A 22,679-nucleotide genomic window follows, 5' to 3' on the forward strand; every position below is an offset into this window, starting at 1 on the left:
CTCTTACTCTATAAAAGGCAAAGCTATTCGCTTATTTAGGGTCACCCAGTAAATTTAGGTCTTGTTCAAACCCAGGGAGTCTGACTCTAGAGCCCATGCTCTTAACTGTGTTGCTATAATGCTTCCCTGGATTCAGCTCATCAAATTTTTGTCATTGGCAGTGTGCTTTGCTATGTACTGTGCTAATGGAATATAAATTATTAGTAAGGGAGTAAATTAATACCGGATTGTAGAAGGTCTTGAATTTTGGCCTCAAGATTATAGTTTGGATTTGAGATAAAAATAGAAAGCGACTTTAAAAAAATGTTACTCCTTTATAGGAAAACTTTTAGGGCTCATATGCTAATCAAAGTAAAGCCCGTGAACATTGAAGAGACGGTTCCCATTGTAGCTCAGTGGTAATGAACCTGACTAGTATCCATGAGGATGTGGGTTCGATCCCTGGCCTCACTCAGTGGGTTAAGGATCTGGCGTTGCCGTGAGTTGTGGTGTAGATCACAGACACAACTCGGATCCTGTGTTACTGTGGCTGTGGTGTAGACTGGCAGCTACAGCTCTCAAACGACCCTGTATGCCGCAGGTGCAGCCCTAAAAAGCAAAAAAAAAAAAAAAATTTCTGCTTTATGGTAGGGCACTAATATTAAATGACTTTTTAAGCTTTCTAATTTTTCTGATTTTTTTTTTAGATATAGAAACTCTAATTCTAGATGATAGTGAAGATGAGAATGCTTTATCAATTTTTGAGACTAGTTGTCACTCAGGATCACCAAAGAAACAGTCATCAGCTGCTGCTGTACATAAACCTTACCTTCATTTTACAATGTAAGTAACTTATATTAAAATTCTTTCAATTTAGAGTGATTTTTACTACTTTATGATAAGTTAGAGTTACAGTATATTTTTACTTATGACTGTAACTTTGAGGACTTTGTTTTTCTATTGTTTGGACGCAATTCTGGAAACCTTTTTGTGTATATATCTTTGTGTGGTAATACATTGGTTTATTGGTCAAGTAAAAATATTTTTTCCTAAACTGATTGTGGAATTTTTTTTCTCTTAAACTAGGTTAGAAGGGAGAGTTACCTTTAGAAAATCATCTATTTCATGTCCCCAGTTTTATTGCTTTTTATTTGAATTAAAATGGACAGAAATGAGGAATTACCTCATGTCCCAGCAGGTTAAGGATCCGATGTTGTCACTGCTCTGGCCCTTGTTGCAGTGGCTTGGATTTGATCCCTGGTCTGGGAACTTCAGATGTGCTTCAGGCGTGGCCAAAAAAAATGATAGAAATGAAATATTAACCATGATCTGGAATATTTTAATTTGTAACAAGTTTTATGTGATAATTTAGGGACTCTAAAGGTACTAAAGAGATTTTGGGTTAGAAATTGCTCAGTAATAAAACATAACTTTTTTTTTTAAATTTTTTTTGTCTTTTTGCTATTTTTTGGGCCACTCCCGCGGCATATGGAGGTTCCCAGGCCAGGGGTTGAATCAGAGCTGTAGCCACCGGCCTACGCCAGACCCACAACAACGAGGGATTCGAGCCGCGTCTGCGACCTACACCACAGCTCATGGCAACGCTGGACCCTTAACCCACTGAGCAAGGGCAGGGACCGAACCCGCAACCTCATGGTTCCTAGTCGGATTCGTTAACCACTGCGCCACGACGGGAACTTCCAAACATAACTTTTTGACTCTCCAAACCTCTTTAGTTTACACTTTCCTAATTTAGATTTTATGTTTTTTCTATTCACATTTACCCATATCTATGTTAAAGCAGCTTTTGCTATGCACTTTAATTGGTAAACAATTTTAGTGCTAATGTAATTTAAATTAAAAGATCAAAAAGATCAAATAATTTTCAAAACTAACAGCATCATCACTTCTGTTTACATAATTATCATGATAGTTAACCAAAATGTCCTAGTCAGGTTGATCTAATAGGACTTTTTTTTAGAAGACACTGGATTGTGTATTCTTTTTTGTTTGTTTGTTTATTTGTTTTTTCACCACACCATGATAAATGGAAGTTTCTGGGCTAGGGATTGTATCAAAACAGCAGCTGTGACCTCTGCCACAGATGTGGCAACACTAGATCCTTAAGCCACTGCGCCAGGCCGGGGATCAAACCTGCACCTCAGCAGGAACCTTAGCCACTGAAGAGACAATACTGTGCTGCAGTGAACATAAAGGTGCATGTATCTTTTTGAATGAAAGTTTTGTTTGGATATATGCCCAGGAGTGGGACTGCTGGATTACATGGTAGTTCTCTATTGAATTTTCTGAGGAACCTCCATACTGTTTTCCATAGTGGTTATAGCAATTTACATTCCCATCAGTAGTTTATAAGGGTTCCCTTTTCTCCCTCTCCAGCATTTGTTATTTGTAGACTTTTTTGTTTCTTCCACTTTTTAGGGCCGCATCTGCGGCATATGGAAGTTCCCAGGCTGGGGGTCGATTCGGAGCTATAGCTGCTGGCCTATGCCACAGCCACTGCAATGTGGTATCTGAGTGGTGCCTGCGACCTATAGCACAACTCCTGGCAATGCTGGATCCTTAAACCACTGAGCAAAGCTAGGGATTGAACTATTCAAATTTGTTTCTGCTGCACCACAGCAGAAACTCCTGTTTGTAGACTTTTTGATGAAGGTTATTCTAACTAGTATAATGTGATATAGTAGTTTTGATTTGCATGTCTCTGATAATTAGTGATGTTGAACATTTTTTCTTTTCTTTTTTTTAAATAACATTTTTTTTTTTTTTTTGCCATTTATTGGGCCGCTTGCTGCAATATGGAGTTCCCAGGCTAGGGGTCTAGTCGGAGCTGTAGCCAGCGGCCTATGCCAGAGCCACAGCAACGCGGGATCCAAGCCGCATCTGCAACCTACACCACAGCTCACGGCAATGCCAGATTGTCAACCCACTGAGTAAGGGCAGGGATCGAACCCGCAACCTCACGGTTCCTAGTCGAATTCATTAACCACTGTGCCACGACGGGAACTCCAGTTGAGCATTTTTTCAAGTGCCTGTTGGCCATCCGTATGTCTTCTCTGGGGAAATGTCTGTTTTGGTCTTTTGCCCATTTTTCTATTGGGTTGTTTGAATTGTACGAGTTGTTTGTATATTTTGGAGATTAAGCCCTTGTTGGTTGCATGGTTTACAATTATCTTCTCCCATTCTGTAGGTTGTCTTTTTTCGTTGTTATTGCTGTTTTTTTTTTTTTTTTTTAATGGTTTCCTTTGCTGTGCAGAAGCTTGTAAATTTATCAGGTCCCATTGTCTTATTTTTTATTTTATTTCTATTGCCTTAGACTGACCTAAGAAAACATTTGTATGGTTTTTGTCAGAAAATGTTTTGCCTATATTCTCTTCTAGGAGTTTTATAGTGTCTTATGTTTTATGGTGTGTTATATTTTGAATTTATTTTTGTACATGGTGTGAGGGTGTGTTCTAGTTTCATTGATTTACATGCAGCTGTCCAGTGTTCCCAGCACCACCTGCTGAAAAGACTGTCTTTTTTCCATTTTATATTCTTGCCTTCTTTGTCAAAGATTGACAGTAGAATCTGTTATTTGTTTTATAATTCATCTCTGTTCAATTTATTTTTGTGCTTATTATCTTATATAAAATCCTTTCAATTACTACGGTTTGTTTCCTGGGCTGCCTATTATGTTCCACTTATCTGTGTGTCTTTTCTTTGATGTATTCTACATTCTATTATTCTGTTCTGTAAGATATTTTAGTATAAATTAGGGCACATCTTAACTTAGTAGTTCAGAATCTGGACTTTGCTGTTACATGGACACCCAGTTGTATAATCTTATATCTAACCTCTCTGAGCCTTGGGTTCTTTATCTGTTTGGTAAGAGGAAACCTATGTATTTCATAGAATTGTTAAGGAAGTTAAATAAGAAATCTGTATGAAGTGCTGGTTACTAAAGCAGGCTTTAGGTTTAGATGTTCTAAAATTGGAGCTAGCAAACTTTTCTGAAATTTTCTTGATGTTCTTACTTGATTATTTTTTCAGTTAATGTTGTCAATAAGTTAGAAATCTCCCCAACCTCCAATTTTTTTGGATTTCGACTTGCATTTTTTTTGTTTTTTGTTTTGGCTGCTGTAGCATGTGGAAATTCCCAGGTCAGGGATTGAGCCTGTGCCATGGCAGTGACAACACTGAATCTACAACTACTAGGCCATCAGGGAACTCCTGATTCACATTTTTCCTTTTCTTTCTTTTTTTTTTTTGTCTTTTTGCCGTTTCTTGGGCCACTCCCACGGCATATGGGAGGTTCCCAGGCTAGGGGTCTAATTGGAGCTGTAGCTGCCAGCCTACACCAGAGCCACAGCAACGCAGGATCCTCATGGTTCCTAGTCGGATTCGTTAACCGCTGCGCCATGACGGGAACTCTGTGATTCGCATTTCTAAAATCTATAAAATAAAAATTACAAACCAACTATGTGTGTGTGTGTCTGTATAGTTAATTACAGCTGGGTATAAATGTGTGGGAAGAATTGACCTCTATATTCAGCCTCATGATATATTCAATATAGTTGGAGACTTGTTAAAATTATTTATCGTTGTATTTATCATTTGTATTTTTTACAATTGTGAATAGAATTTCCTTTCTTTCTTTGTATTTGTTATTGATGGTGTTTAAGAAAATCTTTCAGTTTCTGTTTCCATCTTTAGTCTTACTACTTTTGCTGATAGACTCTAATAGTTGTTAGTTGATTCTCTTGGATTTTCTACTGCAAAAACATATCCTTTACAAGTAAGAGCGTTTGCCTTGTTTATTTTCCACTAGTTCCATTTTAAAATTTGCTTTATTCTTACTGCTTTGCTTAGAATTTCCTGCATAGTGATACAATGATATTAGATAAGCTTGTTTCATTTATCTTTTTAATGGTGCTGTAGAATCTTGAGAATACAAATTGAATTTAGTTTAATATCCTAAATTTGCCTTCTCTGGTTTGGGGCTTTAGCTATCATATATTACAGTTAAAATATATATATATATTTTTAAATGGCCGCACCAATGGTATATGGAGGTTCCCAGGCCAGGGATTGAATCAGAGCTACAGGTGTAATCTATGCCTCACCTTTGGCAATGTCAGATCCTTTAACCCACTCTGCTGGGCTGGGGATCAAGCCTGTGCCTCCACAATCACCTGAGCCTCTGCAGTTGGCTTCTTAACCCCCTGCACCACAGAAACTCTGAGTTAGTTTTTTAATTGCTCTGGAAACAAATTTGTACCAATGGAAAAGCCCCCCCCTCCTTTTTTTTCTATTTTAAAAATTGTAAAGTAGATAGAAAATTTATCATTTTTAACTATTAAAAATACAAGTCCTACACTTTGGGTAATCTTTTTTTTTTTTTGGCAGTAAATGTGAAAATAAACTTTATTTATACAGTTTGACCTGGGGGATGACCACAATTATGATTAACTCAGGGACCATTTATTTCTCTATTCTTAAAACAAACATGCAAACAATACCCTTCTCCAAAGTGTGAAAAAAATTGCACAAATTATAATTATTTTTTTTCTTTTTCTTTTTTCTTTTTTGGCTACATCCCAGGCCAGGGGTCAAACTTCAGCCACATCAGTAACAACACTGAGTCACTTTGGGTAATCTTTAGATGCACCTCTTTGTTGGAGAAGTGGAATTCTTAATATTTGACTTTGGAAAATTAATGACTGAATCACACTTAGTGTTTGAAGCATTTTCCAAGTTAATATATATGATATGATAGAATAAATACCCAGATATTTTCACTTTTTTTTAGGATGGATTTTTATACCTTTACATCTTGGTTATTAATATGGTCAAAGAGATCAATATTTTAAAACTGTAGGAGTTCCCATTGTGGCCCAGCAGAAACAAATCCAACTTGTATCCATGAAGATGTGGGTTCAATCCTTGGTGTCGCTCAGTGGGTCAAGGATCCAGCGTTGCCATGAGCTGTGGGGTAGGTCGAAGATATGGCTCAGATCCTGCATTGTAGTAGGCCAGCAGCTATAGCTCTGATTCAACCCCTAGCCTGGGAACTTCCATATTCCTTGAGTGCAGCCCTAAAAAGCAAAAGCAAAATGAAATGAAATGAAATGAAATGAAATAAAACGAAATAAAATGAAGTAAACTGTAATGCATGAAAAAATGAATTACTGCACTAAAAAAGTGAGAAAGGTTGGAGTTCCCATTGTGTCAGCAGAAATGAATCCCATGGATGTCTAGCATCCATGAGGACACAGGTTCGATCCCTGGCCTTGCTCAGTGGGTTAAGGATCCAGCGTTGCTGTGAGCTGTGGTGTAGGTCAGCAGCTACAGCTTCATTTGGACCCCTAGTCTGGGAATCTCCATATGCTGAAGGTACAGCCCTAAAAAGACCAAAACAAACAGACAAACTCACTCTAATGAAAAGTGAGAAAGGTAAGAAAATTCTGTTAATTTGGAGTTACATTCTTTTCATGTAAGTATTTTCCTGATAATTCATTTTGATCTTTGGAGACTGTATTGTTTTGAAATAATCATTATGTCTTATGTGTATTGCAGGTCACCATATCATCAGCCAACCTCTTATAGGCCAAGATTATTGCTGTCTGGAGAACGAGGCTCAGGTCAAACTTCTCACCTTGCTCCAGCACTTTTGCACACTTTAGAAAAATTCTCTGTGCACAGACTAGACCTCCCAGCACTTTATTCAGTTAGTGCCAAAACACCTGAAGAATCATGTGCACAGGTAGGTTTGTACTATGTAAGAGTACTTCCGACTTTCTTATTCTGTATATCTTGGTAGTGTTTATAAATAATATTTTTTCAAGGAACAATAATAGGAATGTTAACTTTTTTTTGATCACACTTGTGACATATGGAAGTTCCTAGGCCAGATATTGAATCTGAGCTGCAGCTGTAACCTATGGCACAGCTGCAGCAATGCCAGATCCTTAACCCACTGTGCCAGTCTAGGGATGGAACCTGCACCTCAGCAGTGACCTGAGCCAATGCAGAGACACCGCCAGATCTTTAAGGCACTGCACTACAGCGGGAACTCCTGAATATTACTTTTTGCTTGTTATTCATTAACATTCTAATGTTAATAAGGCAGGGATCCTTTTGATTTTTTTTTTTTTTTAAATGAGCTCATTGTTTTACCCATGATACTTCATTCTTTTCTGAAAAAAATTTTCTTTTCTGAAACAAAACCGTGCTGCGGTTTTGGCCTGTGCCATAGCTGTAATAGTGGATCCTTAACCATGTGCCACATGAGAACGTCCTCTTTTCTCAAATTTTAATAATCTCATTTTTTATATTAAAATTTCACTGTAGTGTAGAAAGGGAGCTTCTTCTTGCCTTTTTTCTGACCCTTTTTTCAAAGTTGTGGTTTCAGAGCCTCTTCAGACTTCTATCTGTACTTACAGTCTTTTCAGAGTAAGGGAAATTATAACGAATTTGAGAATGCCAGGATTTAAAATTAATATAGGAAAGTGATAGCAATTTAAAAATTATATATATTTGTATCAGTAATCAAGTATGTTTCACATCTGATTTTGTCACTTTTTATATTTGCTAGCTTGTAAAGCATAGTTCTAGTGGGGCTGTTACATTTCTTGACATTTTAGTATATAACTATGAATTTATTGTAAGTGTGTCATGTTGGAACTAGTGGCTCAGAGAATAAATTTTTTGAACTGAGGGACCATGTCTTCACCATTTCGGTGTCTCTGACACAATGCCTAACTTATATTAAGTACTCATTAAATGTTTGAAGACTGTTTCTAATAGATAAATTAGCGGAGAATGTCACTTTCTACTTTGATATTAGCCTACTTTCTTTTAGAGATTAGATGACTGGTGTAGTCACACCTAAGAGCACTGTGCACAGTTTTTTGTTTTTTCAGTTATAATTCATAAAGATTTAGTACATATACTGTCTAATTGAAAACAATTTTGTACCTTATAGCAGCAAGAATTAGATTTTTTAAAAACAGTTCAAAGTGTCAATTTTATTTCTCTTTTACTTAGAGTTCTCTAGGTATGAACATCCTAGCAGTATTTCACTACTTATAAAGCCCTATTTGAAGGGCTTTTTTCCCCAAAACCCATGGCCTGTCTAAAAACTACACATCAATAATTTTCTCCAAGTTTTTTTTTTTTCTTCGCTCCCCTCCTTCCCCTAACTCATTCTTTTTTTTTTTTTTCCCCTTCAAGTTTTATACATTTAATTCATCCTGGCTGTGAGTGTTTTCCAATAATGTTTATTTATATATTTGCTCATATTTTTTCTTTTTAGTGAGACAAGATCATTCCAGTTTTTATGCACATAAGAGAATTACTTAGTACCATTTAAAGTAAATCCAAGTGATTTACTGGGAAGTATAAAATAATAAAGTTGACTTAGGAGAGAGAACCTAAATAGATGCTAGCTGTGGAAGAAGAAATTGAGTGTCAGAAAGAAGTAAATCCAAACAGTTTCACAAGTGAATTCTTTTAATCTTAAAGGATAAGATCTTTTTGATATGAGTTAAACTGTTACAAAGCATAGAAAAAGAGGGAAAGTTGTGAAATAAAAAAAAGAGTGATGATAAACCTTTGAAAGATATTCCAAGAAAACTATAGGCTAATCTCACTTAGACAATGGTCATAAAGTAAATATTACAAGTGGAATCTAGTAGCACATCAAAAGCGTAATATACCATTACTAAGACATGCAAAGTTAATTAAGTTAGAGGTGAAGACATAGATATTGGAATGAACACATTTAAATTATAAATATTTACCTGTGATATGATCATAGAATTAACTGAAAAACTATTAGGGCCAATAAGAGATTCTGTAAGGTGAACAATTTCAAAGTTAATGTTATAAAATCAGTAGTTTTCTTTTATACAAACAATAACAAGTTAGAAATACAGTTGACCCTTGAACAATGCTGATTTGAACTGCACGGATACACTTATATGCAGATATTCTTCAGCAGTAAATACTACAGTACTACAGGGTCTCGTTGAATCTGGATATGGAGACACTGCAAATCTGGAGGGCCTGACTCTAAATTATACACAAATTAACCCCCACCTTGTTCAAGGGTCAACTGCATAATCGAAGAAGAGGTCTCATTTAAAATAGCAACTAAGTTTACTTAGGAATTAACTTAAACAATTGATTTGCAGAGCCTAAAAGAAGAAAACTAAAAAGTCACTTGGGGAAGACAGTTGAGCAAATGACACACCTTGTTTTTAATTATTGTACTATAATTCAAAGTGTAGACTTAATTCAGTTTGCACAGATTAAAATCTCAGCTACTTTGCTTATTGGTTGTGGTCTTGGATAAGTTGCTTAACCCCTTTGAACCTTACTTTTCTCATTTATGAAATGAAAATGATGATATCAGATAAGGTTATTGTGATGATGATGATGATTTTGTCTTTTTGTCTTTTCTAGGGCCACACCTGTGGCATATGGAGGTCCCCAGGCTAGGGGTCTAATCAGAACTGTAGCTGCCGGCCTCACCACAGCCACAGCAATGCCAGATCCGAGCTGCGTCTGCGACCTACACCACAGTTCACAGCAACCCACTGAGCAAGGCCAGGATTGAACTGCAGCCTCATGGTTCCTACTCGGATTTGTTAACCGCTGAGCTAGGACGGGAGCTCCTATTGTGATTATTAAAATAAGCTTACCCAATAGTCTTGACACACAGTACTCAACAGATGACAGTTCTCTTCATGTCTATCTCTACTGCTGCAGCTCCTTTCATGATTAATGGTTGGTAAGACTCAACATTGGAAAGCTTGAGTCCTTTTTTTTTTTTTTTTTGGTCTTTTTGCTATTTCCTGGGCCGCTCCCGCGGCATATGGAAGTTCCCAGGCTAGGGGTCTAATTGGAGCTGTAGCCACCGGCCTACGCCAGAGCCACAGCAACACGGGATCCAAGCCGCGTCTGCAACCTACACCACAGCTCACGGCAACGCTGGATCCTTAACCCACTGAGCAAGGGCAGGGACCGAACCCGCAACCTCATGGTTCCTAGTCGGATTCGTTAACCACTGCGCCACGACGGGAACTCCCTAAGTGCTTTTCTAAGTTAATGTATAAATTAAGTGCAATCTCAGTTATAGTAACCCCCAAATTCAAGAGGAGATGTTAAAAAAAACGCTCTGTTTCCTCTAGAAAGTAAATATGACCATAGGAAGGAGAATTCTAAAGGGAAAAGTATAATGAGGAAGCCCTACCAGATTTTTACAGAAGTAGTAGAACTGTGGTAATAAAGTGTTTATACCTGCTCAGGGATAGACAGACAAACCCACAGAACAAAGGAGAGAATTTATGCTTAGGCCTGTGTAGAAATGGGATTACGTATCTGCTATTGCAGATGCAGAATATATGATGATGATGGTGACATTTGATGTCATAGAATAGATGGGTTATTTAATAAATGGTCCTAGAAAACTATCTGGCTCTTTGAAGGGAAAAGAAAAAAAAAAAACAACTGGAGATTTTCCTACGTTTTTCTAGAGCCCTAAAATAAAGTCTAAATTGTCAGTGGAACTATGAAAGTGTTAGGATAATTCACAAGGTCAGTATATTATCTTGGACATGCGAAAATAATTTCAAAGTAATGAACAGAACGTAGGAAACATAAAGATAAGATCAGATTTAACTTTATGAAATTTTAAATTACACATGGCAAAAAATTTATTGAAATAAAATTAATGGACATAACCTGGTAAAAATTTGTATGTGAAATACATGTCAAGGACAAGTTTCCTAAATATACAAAGATATGTTAAAATCAGTGAGGAGAAAGAATAACAACCTAATACAAGACTTGGCAAAGTAAGAGCATGCCATTTATAGGGGAAAAAAAGTAGCAAAAGCAATCAATAAGAATTTTAAAAGATTCTTTGCCTCACTAATAAGTGAAAAAATACGTATTAAAGTAATATGATGCTATTTTAAAATAACCATCAGGCTTGTAAAAATGAAAAGCTTTATAAACCTAGTTTTGGAGATGTGGCACTCATACTTGATTAGTGGAAATGTAAATTTATTTAATGACTTTTTTGGGGGGAGGGGCACACCTGTAGCATGTGAAAGTTCCCAGGCCAGGGATCAAACTCATGCCACAGTTGGTAACAGGAATCCTTAACCTGCTTCATCCAAGGAAACCACCTTAATGATTTTTGATTGTAGGCTTGGAACTGTCTTTTAAACACTTTAAGTGGTTTTTGACCCAGGAATTTTACCTTAGGAAAAATTTCATAAAGATATATTAGCTATAAGTGTTCACTGCTGAATATACAAAGATATCCATCACAGCAATGTGTAAAATTACCAGACAAAATAAGACAGAAAGAAACAAACTAAATGTCCTTTTTATGTGGACTGGCTAAAATATGGTAACAGAGAAATACTTTGAAGTTGTTAACAAGAATGAAATAGGTTTATATAGGCTGCTATGGAAAGATGAAGGAGATATTAGTGAAAAAACAAGTTGTAAATCAATTTAAGTATGATTTTCTTTGTGTAAAAAAGAAAAACTTAAAAAATACCTGCTTGTGTTTATGTACAAGTAGAAATTTTATCTAAGAATAGCCCCCCAAAACTTCTAATAATTGTTTTGGCTTGGGGAAGAAATTTGGAGGATTGAAGATTAGATAAACTTGGTCATCTTCATTTTTACACTCTGCTGAATTGTTTGGAATTTTTTTCCTTTTACGTGTATATTTGATGATAGCGTGCAAACTGAAACATAAAATCATAAGAGGAACATTTTCAATGTGAAAAGGGTATTCTGTCTATAATTATTCCTTGTGGCTAATATGTGTATATATATTCACAAACACAATATTGGCTTAATGTGAGATAAGGAAATACTTAGGAAGCATTGTGGTAAACTATATGCTGATGTTATTGGGGTCCTGGGATTTTTTTCCTGAATCCTACTTGGGCTAAATTTGAATTCTAATTGCATATTCAGTGGTGTCTTTCACATTTCTTAGCTTTTATTACTTTTTTGTCATGTTAGTGGGGAGGGTGGAGAGAGGTGTCACTTGGTAATGGAAAACAGCAAACACCCACTATTTATTGTTTTGGTTGTGTAACATTGCATCTAGTACACCAAGACTTCTCATCTTCCCTGCTATCATCTGTGAGCTTCTGGATTAGAAGTAGGGCTTGTTCTTGAGTGACCCCTACCTGGATGTTGTCTTCCTAGGCGCGGAGTCAGAATTTTGTAGTCATGGTAGTTGAAGCTCAGACTTTCTCTGAATGCTGACCAGAGGCCACAAAGACTGTTCTGGTTAATCCCTGATTAATTTGTATTTTAAGTGCATATTTTAAATTATTTATATTGTACTGTCACTTCTGAAAAAATTCTCCAAAAAGAGGCTATTATGTAATGAAACGGAGGATTTTCCCCCTTAATTTGTAGAGATTGGTAAATCTGGCTATAAGTAGGTATAAAAGTCCTAGGGAACAGAGCTTACAAGTCAGGTGCTAAAATGCTGGAAAGATGGAAAAAAAAACTTGTATCCTTCTGTTCTATGTTCCCTTTCCTTTCTTTGCTTTTGCTTTACTTTGGTACCCTGTCATTCTATAAGCAGGATTATCTCTAAATAGATGTGGAATATAAGGGTTCAGTCTGTGGTAAGTTATTCTCTTCTGTGATTTTTTTTTTCTTTTCTCCTGCCTCCAAGATATGTAATATGAACTAAATTGGGTTCTTTTTATAGTGTAAGATGAAGATGAAAGGTAGTTTTAAAAGAAAGAAGTCTTAAATCATCTTAAAGATCTGTATTTGTATGTGTGATAAGATGGAAATGAGAAAGAGCCCTACCTGGTATTTCTTTATACCATGGGAACCATGCTTAATTCTGTGTCTCTTCTTTAAAACATCCACACACAAGCAGATGTATGACAAACCCTCCTTTTCTTCTTCTGACTACCTCAGCTTTTAATATTATCAGTTGGGTGAAAAATGGTAGAGGATTTAGTGTCTGCTATAGTTTTCTCATTGTTTCCTCAGATTTAATAAGCATGAGAATCTCCTGGGGATGCTTATTAAAATTTCTGATTGCCTGGCTCCACACCCAGAGATTCTGATTTATCAAGTTTGGGATGAGCCCAGGAATCTGCACTTTAAACATACATCCTGGTTGTTAATATTCTAGGTCTCCAGTAAATCAACACTTTGAAATAGCACTACCTGATGACTGGATGCAAGTTTGACGTTTATAACTGAAGCAGTTGCCAGCGTTCATAAAGTAGTTTTGTGCGTATGTGTGTGAGCATGTATGTATGTGTGTTAGTGAGCATTTTATAGTCTTCCAAAGACTCTGGAAGGAGATTGGAAAACTCTGGTGTTGCCTAGAAGACTTATGGTTGTCCCAAGTAAATTCACAAGTAATCACTGAGCCCTACAACAAGGCTGGAGATGTTAGTATCTATGGTAAAACTACCTATGGTTCTCCTTTTCTGACATTTTCAATGTATTTCTTTCCCTTCTTGTATTATTTCTACTGCTGATGTAGGAAAAAGGGAATTGATGAGTATGTTATTTTTTATCTTTTTTATTAATACAGAGGTATGATTGAATTGATAGAGATTTATATATGGTCTGTCCGAAACTTCGGGATTTGGATACTACATGGTGTTAGGAGTAATTTCACATGGTCAGTAAGGTCTTTTTTGGGGTGAAAATTTTAGTTATTTTCCCTTTCCCAGAAAGAAATTTAATATGGAAATTCTCGAGGGAAATCTTTTTTGGTTAAGAAGCATTAAGAAATTAAATACACTTATACCCCTGAGTATTCATTGGATGCACTTGTGTTTATGAATAAGGATTTCTGGATTTCTCCATAGCAGCCTGTGTATACTTTGGATACTCTGTTGTTTGTGTGTGTGGGTACACATTGTGTTTTACATAGTAACTTTTTTTTTTTTTTTGAGTTGTAAACAAATTATTCTGGCTCTAATTGTATCACATTTACGGAAATTGTTGAAGTTTTTAGCAATGAAAATATCAGAAAAGGAATTTGAGTGTTCTAATTTCCAAGAAATGTTGATTTTTATTACAACTGTTGTTCAGAAATTCTAGTATAGTTGTATTTTATAATAGGTTGATTTTATAGACTTGTAAAGAAATTGGGCACTTTTGTCTTGAATCCTGAATCTTCAGATCCAGACAGTCAGTGCCTTCTTTTCACAGAGTTGCTCAGTAAACCTTAGGGTAATAGAATGTAAATGGAGTAGTATACACATATGAAATAAAGTTATCAGTAATGAAGATATTTATTTTAATATTTTTGATAGCATGGTTTAAGGAATTCAACTTATTTAAATAGTGTTTTTTAATTTTTACAAAAATTGTGAATATTTTAGCCCCTATGATTTTTCTTTTACCTATGTTTTATAATTTTAACATATTTATAATACTGTAATGTGACCAAGTCAAAATCTGGGAATTTATTGATGACAAAATTTGCTTTCCTTATATAGCCCCTTTCAGGAAAGTGAAAGATATACTGGCTTGGAGCTTTCTGCTTCGTTCACATTTGTATTTAAAATTATTCTAGTTTTTAGTTTCTAAAGAAAATGGCTTGTTATGGGCTTAAGGTATATTCTTAATTTTTAAGCTACAGTAAATTTTTCACACACACTGAACATTTTAATTTGTTATTTAAATGCACTGATTTGAAATTCAGCTCTTGAGATATGAATTCTTATAAAAATAGATGCAGTTTATGTTATTAGTGTTTCCTTGCATGGATGCTTCTAGTTTTAGTGGCCTAATTTTTGCCTTTTGTATTAATATTCAGAGAAAGTAGCTTTTTTTTTTTTTAAAAAAAAGAAACTTTTAAAAAGTTAAATAAGTAATTATGATGTCTGGGGCAACAAGAGGCCAAAAGTATATTGTTTAAAGAAGCAAAATGAACAGTTCACATAAACTGGTGTTCATTTTATTTGTGCAAGAGTGCTGGTCATGTCAGAGGTATTTTGAAACGGTTGGTTCAGTAATTTGGCCTACTGTCTTTTTTTCTCTATAACAGTTTTTCTGTTTTCTACTACACCTTGCACATCCACCAATCCAAGACACCCTGTAGGTGAGTATTTTTCTAGTTATCAAATGGCATCACTTGTTCCCAAGACAGTTGCCGCTTCACTAAAACTAGGCTTTATTTTTCTACTATTAAAAATATCTGGTTAATTGATTTCACAGAGTGTATCTTATTCCACAACTTCAAAAGTTACCAGCAAACTGCTGAAAAGCTGATTTTACATTATAGAAAAATTACAATAGGATTACGCTTTTTTTCCTGAATTTTTAAAGACTATTCTCAGATTATTCTTTTTGAAATTTCATTAAAAAACAGGAGAATTAGGACAGATTTGCTCTTTATTAGAAATGAAAGTTTAATATTCTGAGATAACGTGGCATAAGGAATTAAAAGGAAACATGGTTTAGTAGTGCTTTAAAATTTTTCTAGACATTAAGGATGTTTTTCCTTTAAAGGCTTAGGAGAAAAATTTTGAAAACATTCCCTGGATATTGGTATTATATATAGTTAGATTAATTCTCAGTCCATGTAATTATATGTTTATGGACCAGAAAGCCTGTGCTTTTTTATTTTTCTGTATTTGTCTTAGACCCATTTTTCCTGATTTTTTTCCACCTCTAGTTTTTCAAATATAATTTCAAAAAAATCCTGCTAATAAAGATATTTTCCTAAAGTCTTTGGAACTAAAAAGTTTAACAGAATATCATATTCAGTTTGCTAATTTTGAAAGGTTTTGACAAGAAAAGAATTTCAAATAGTAAAAAACCCTCAATTCTTTTAAAAAGTCAGTGATGCTTATGTATCTAGTTCAGCCTTGCAAAATAAGTTTAAACACCTGTAGTACTGCATTATTTAACTTCTGGCTCTGTACAGTTTTTTATTATCACTTAACCTTCTGTTGCTTTGCCCATCCTCTTTGATATTTGTTAGCAGCTGGATGTTCTCAACACATATTCCTAGAAAACCTAACTTAGAAAAATGCAAGGCAAAATTTCATTTTTAAAAAAAGGCATGTTTTCTCATCTCTCCCTGGGCATGTGGTAACTTGCATGGCTGAATTAGGTAGGTTGTTTTGTGAGGTTTGTCAGTAAGCTCTGTAGCTTGTTAGTCTTTTTCATATAATCACCTTTCTCTCCCTGCTGACTTCCCTAGTTTTATTAGCACAGACTGGGAGCTGGGGAGCGACAACAGGTGTTGGTCACTGTCTTCCACACACCATGCCTGATTTGGGTGGCATGTAATATTTTTTTTTTTGAATCAATTACCTCTCTTGCCTTTGTGCTCCTGTGTGGTTCCTTCATTTTGCCAAATATTTATGCTTGTTTTTCTCTTATGAATCTTCAACAAGAACTTTGGAAAACAGTAGTCCTTGGATTTTCAAGATTCAGGATAAGAGGGTGCGTGTTTGCAGAAAAGGTCAAAATTTGAGAGTCCTGAAGGAGTTGTACTGTACAACTGTTCTGGATTGGTGGATATGCAAATATTAAAGGAAGGGAAGGAGCAAATATTACTTTTGATGTGAGTGATCATAACGTTTACATTTCCGATTTGGGGGAAAATTTTATTTGAGCATCTTTCATCTGGCTTATTATTAAATTGGCAGTGCATTTTATTTTACTCAGGAAGTTTCAAGCTATATAAAATATAGTTGAAAAATTGATGCAAGTGGTAGGCTTACTCATTAAATAACAATTATCCTTTTTTTTGACAGCATCTTTATTTAGCTATTTATTTTCAAATTTTGGCATGAAAGGTCAAGAGAATATAATATTGTACTTAAGGAACTTTAAGGGCGAGTTAAAAGAATATGAAACAAATGCAGTATTATTTTCATATTCTAGGTATTATCCTTTGGAATCTTAGGAACGTTTCAGACAATCCTAATCATTTAAAATATTTGATTCCTATTTCTGTACCCTGCACATTATATAGGTTAATTGAAATGTGTTTAGAATAAGAGAAAATAGTAGAGAATTTTTGAAGTAGAGTTCTCAAATTAAATTGAGGAAAGATGGTCAGATTTTTACACTTATTCTTACACTTGTTGAAAGTATTGAGGAGATGTCATATTAACCTGTGAGAATTTGTTGCTGGGCTGTTGAGCTGTTGTTGACTTTTATGCAAAGGTCAGTTAGTTCTGCTTGGCATCTTATTAATAGCCAACCTGGTCTTTATTGGCGTGTGTTGGCAGACTGTGGCTGCAGCTATGGTAGGACTCTTTAACTTGCAAGGAAACTTTATTTTATATTTTCTGAAGTAATGGTATCTCATAGCTTTTCACTAATTTATTACTCTTTAGAGACCAAGGATATTTTGTGACTATTTTATAGAAGGTTGAATTAAGGTAATGGGAAGTAAACAAGTGGTTTATTAGCAGGTAGTTCATTCATTTTAAGTTCTAGGGTGGTACATCTTGGTTAAAATATTTAATTCATATGTTGAGTGATTGTAGGCAATGTGCACGAACACATAAACTATGTTTTCTTTTTCTTCTTTGTGCTTACTGACAGTCACTGACGTGGATGACATAGGTGCATGCTTATCTTTATTAGCAGTATATTTTATTATGGTATTTTGCTTTATTTATGTGATAGATAAGTAGAACAATTTGTTGCCTTTATAGCATTAATATATCCTGAATAGGAATAATAAAAGAACAGAAAATACTCCTTTTATTAAGTGGAGTAAGGGTAGATAGAAGCTGTATGTATGGCTTGTGCATCATATCTGGAACAACTTAAATATGGGGCTGAAAGAAATTACAGTAACAGGTCTGACACATTTCATGTATTTGGGAGTTACTGTGCAGACTTTAGAATAATATCTATTTGAATTTTTAATGCCAGTTCTTTCTTTAATTAGATTTTTCGTGAAGCTCGAAGAACAGTACCTAGTATTGTTTACATGCCTCACATTGGTGATTGGTGGGAAGCTGTCAGTGAAACTGTGAGAGCAACTTTTCTGACTTTGCTACAAGATATACCATCATTTTCACCCATATTTTTATTGTCTACCTCTGAAACCATGTATAGTGAACTGCCAGAAGAGGTAAGAACTGATTAAATATTTATTTTATTATATTATTTTAAAATAGTTGACTTTGTATTCTTATTATGTTGTTTTAAAATAGTTGACTTTGTAAACTTGACACACTTGAGTTATTATAAAATCAATACTGTCAAGGTCTATGCCTTAATGTTTTAAGTTTGTTTCTTTTTTTTTTTTTTTTTTAAGAACCACACCTGTGGCATATGGGGGTGTTCCCAGGCTAGGGGGCAAATCAGAACTAGCAAAGCTGGACCCTTAACCCACTGAACGAGGCCAGGGATTGAACACACAACCTCATGGTTCCTAGTCAGATTCGTTTCTGCTGCGCCACGATGGGAACTCTTATCTGTTTTCTAAATGCTGCTCTTCTCATTAGGAAATAAACTCATTCAAAGAAGAAGAGGTTTTCTACTCAATTTTTAAAAACAAAACAGAAGAAAAAAGAACTAGTCATCATGGGACTAATATTAAGGATATAAATATTTTATTTTTGTGGAACAAAATGACAATCTCATCTTTTAGAGCCTTTTTAAAGTTCTCTTATAAATGTGTCTTTTTATCTCTTTCTTTCTTCTCATCCAGTAGTACTCCAAGTTAGTGCATTGGAATATTGAGAAAAACATTCGAACTTCTCCTCATTTTTGTGTTTCATATTACCTGATATATTTTGTGTGTATATGATTTATAACAGAGTTTAGTAATATTTGTAAAATAGTATATTTAAATAAATATGCATATACTGAGGGGATGTGCAAATTTTTTACTAATGAGGTGTTTCATGAGAAACATTTGGAAATCGTTACTCTAGATAGGCTGTTACTAAAGTGTGGTCCAAGGGACCCTTATGGGCCACACAAGACTTTCAGAGATCTGTCACATTTTTCTCTTTTTTTTTTTCCTAACTACTTATCTTCTTGAATATGGGTTTTCTTTATGTGTATCAATCAGAACAACATTATTGTAACAGATTGAATGCAGAAACAGAAAATGAGAATCCAGTTGTCTTTTATTAGGCCATACATTAAAGAGATTTGAAGAAATGTACAACTTTTCTCACTAATTTTGTATATTTTATATTTTGAAAAAATAGTTTTTTTCAAAAGAATATGATTTTTTTTTTTTTTTTTTGCTTTTTACAGCTGCACCAGCAGCATATGGAGGTTCCAAGGCGGGTCAAATCAGAGCTCCAATTGCTGACCTACATCACAGCCACAGCAACGCCAGATATGAGCTGCATCTGCGACCTACACCACAGCTCACAGCAATGCTGGATCCTTGACCCTGTGAGTGAGGCTATGCATTAAACCTGCATCCTAATGGATGCTTAGTCAGATTTCTTTTCTCTGCACCACAACAGGAACTCTAAGAATATAATTTTTAATGTTAACATATAATAGGTTTTCTGGGGGGTGTTTTGTTTTTTTTTTTTGGTCTTTTTAGGGCTGTACCTGTAGCATATGGAAGTTCCCAGGCTAGGGGTCCAGTTGGAGCTGCAGCTGCTGGCCTACACCACAGCCACAGCAACACAGGATCTGAACCATGTCTGCGACCTATGCCACAGCTCCTGGCAACACTGGATCCTTAACCCACTGAGCAAGGCCAGGGATCGAACTCAAAACCTCATGGATACTCGTCGGGTTTGATACCATTGAGCCACAATGGGAACTCCCTATAATAGGTTTTAAATGAATACATAATTCTGAAGTTTAAGTTTTAATGCATAACTATTGACAGATATAACCCAAATAAACAATAGCTCTTTTGGGTTCTTAAGTAATTTTTAAGAGTTTAATAAGTTCAGGAGACCATAATGTTTGAAAATCTCTGCCCTAGACCACAAGGGCTTTGAGAGGATGTGGCTGTCTTTACTGCCCTTCTCTTTCTGACACATTGGAATTGCTTCATAAAAGTTTATTGCATGAAAAAAGAAATTAACCATTGAATTACCAGTGAAGCTTTAAGTAATTCCTGCCTGGCCTCCTTCCTTTTCTTGCAAAATTCTTCTTTTTTTCTTGCATTGTAGAGCTGCATTCATGGCATGTGGAGGTTCCCAGGCTAGGGGTCGAAGCTATAGCTGCCAGCCTACACTGCAGCCATAGCAATGCAATATCCGAGCCACATCTGTGACCTATACCACAGCTCATGACAACGCTGGATCCTTAACCCCCTGAGCAAGGCCAGGGATTGAACCTGCAATCTCATGGTTCCTAGTCGGATTTGTTTCTGCTGTGCCACAGCGGGAACGCCATCTAGTACAGTTTATCTTTGTTGAATGAAATAAAATAGGTGAAACTCAGATAGCCACTGTTCTCCAAGAATTTAAAGTTTCGAGAGAAGAGATAACTGGAAAAATAATACAGTAGGAGAAGTGCTGTAATAGTAGAATATATGTAAAAACATTATCCACATAAAAAAAATTTGTGGTAGTGGACTTTATCGAAATTAAAACCTTTTAGTCTTTAAAAGACACAGTTAAAAAAATGAAAAAAAGCAATCCATAAATTGTAAAAAAATATTTCAACTGTAACAAATCACATATCTGATAAGATTTGTATCCAGTATGTATAAATAACTCTTTCAGCGTAATAGTAAGACTGTATCAAATGATTTTCAATGAGAGTGTGAATACCAGTCATTGGGGGAAAGATGGTATTTTCAACAGATGGTGCTGGGAAACTGGATGTTCATATAAAAAAAAGAAAAGAAAGAAAACTGCACTTTCATCTTACATCGAATGCAAAAGTAACTCAAAATGACTCAAAGCCTAAACATAAGACCTAAACTATAAGACCCTTAGAAGAAAACATGGGGGCAAAGCTCCATGACATTGGATTTGGCAGTGATTTCTTGGATGTGACATCAAAAGTATGGGTAGCAAAAGAAAAAATAGATAAATTGGACTTAACCAAAATTAAAAACTTTTGTGTGTATTAAAGGGTATTGTTAATAGAGTGAAAATACAACCTGCTGAATGGGAGAAAATATTTGTAAACCATATATCTGATAAGCAGTTGATACACAGAGTTTATAGAGAACTACAACTGTACAACAACAACAGAAACAATCCCCCCAATAACCAGTTCAGAAGTGGACTAAATACTGAACAGGTTTTTCTCCAAAGATGATACTCAAATGGCAAAATAAAGCACAAGAAGAGATGCTGAACATCCCTAATCATTAGGGAAATTCAAATCAAAACTACAATAAGATACGACTTTATACCCAATAAGATGGCTGTTGAGATAAAAACAGAAAATAAGTGAAAGAGAACATGCTTTGTTCAGGAAGTTATGTGAGGTTTGTCTTGTTGCAGCATGAAGTTTGAGGCTAGGAATGTCAAGAGATAAAGTTAGGAGTAAATTTAAAGAAAAATAAGCTATTGGTAATAACCTGGCAGGAATGTTGGGATTATTGTAGACTTGCTCTTAGTATACTTTTGTATTCACAAATGTTCCACACAATGTTGAAAAATGATCAGAAGGAAGAATACTTAAAACTGAAATTGAATGTTTTGCTACCCTTGAATAAAATCCTGGTGCTTCTAGGATATTGTGTTCTGTTTATTTTTCCAAGACCCAGTTAATGTTAGTTTTTTCTCCTATCTTATCTAATGCTTCTTTATCCCCACCCCTTGAAGCACCTGTTCTGTGTTTCATTACCTGTTGTAACACTTTTGGATGGCATCATAATGCTTTCTTCTGAGACTTAAGATCCTTGACAGTAGGAAGGAAGCCTATTTTCTTCAGACTTACAACTGCAGTGTCTGGCATGATATTTGGCATATAATGGGTGTTCGGTGGTAAATTTGCTTGCCAGAACTTTCAAAGAAAGACCAGAGAAGCATAGATAAAAGGGTTGGAGGGAATTATACATGAAAGTAGTCTTCAGAGAAAATATTGGAAGGTCACAAGATAAAATTTTATGTAAACTCTTATTAAAGGACTTGTCTTTGGGTTGAGGTAAATAATCTCCCATCCAAGTATTGAATTCTGATGGCTACTTTTCATTGATTGTTTCTTCTCTGTCTTAGAATTTTAGAGCTAGAAAAGGCCTTTAGAGCTTGTATAATCTAGTCGTCTCTAGTTACTCACTTTGTGACCTTAAGTCAGTTACTTAAACCTTTCCAAGCTTAAGTCTTCTCATCTGTAAAATGAGAGACTCTACATACCTCATTGTTAACAAAAATAGATTAAAATAAAATTTCAGAAATTCTTCAGTTCACAGTTTGGAATTCAATAAGTGGCTAAACATGACAAATTGGATGGACTGCCCATAGTTTATCAGAAATTTATGTGCCTAAATTTGGGCTGGAATCTGATGTCTTGAAATTTAATCCAGTATTTCCGTAGTGTCATGATTGGTACTTCTTTACATATTAGTGACTTTTTTTTTCTTCTTTATAGGGCCACGCCTGTGGCAAATGGAGGTTCCCAGGCTAGGGGTCTAATCAGAGCTACAGCCACCGGCCACAGCCATAGCAACACCAGATCTGAGCCGTGTCTGCGACCTACACCACAGCTCAGGGCAACACCGCATCCTTAACCCACTGAGCAAGGCCAGGGATCATACC

General features: G+C 35.4%; 1 protein-coding gene across 3 annotated transcripts in view; it reads left to right on the forward strand.

Annotated features, from left to right (window-relative positions):
- ATAD2B (ATPase family AAA domain containing 2B) overlaps positions 1-22,679 on the forward strand; it is a 121,642-nt gene that overhangs the window by 62,002 nt on the left and 36,961 nt on the right. For all 3 annotated transcript variants that reach the window (XM_047782555.1, XM_047782556.1, XM_047782557.1), the window contains exons 17-19: positions 687-822; positions 6,556-6,742; positions 17,924-18,109. In XM_047782555.1, the coding sequence (XP_047638511.1) occupies positions 687-822; positions 6,556-6,742; positions 17,924-18,109 (509 nt within the window). The remainder of the gene's footprint in view (positions 1-686; positions 823-6,555; positions 6,743-17,923; positions 18,110-22,679) is intronic.

This window comes from Phacochoerus africanus, chromosome 5 (genome assembly GCF_016906955.1).
Source record: "Phacochoerus africanus isolate WHEZ1 chromosome 5, ROS_Pafr_v1, whole genome shotgun sequence".
Taxonomy (NCBI): domain Eukaryota; kingdom Metazoa; phylum Chordata; class Mammalia; order Artiodactyla; family Suidae; genus Phacochoerus; species Phacochoerus africanus.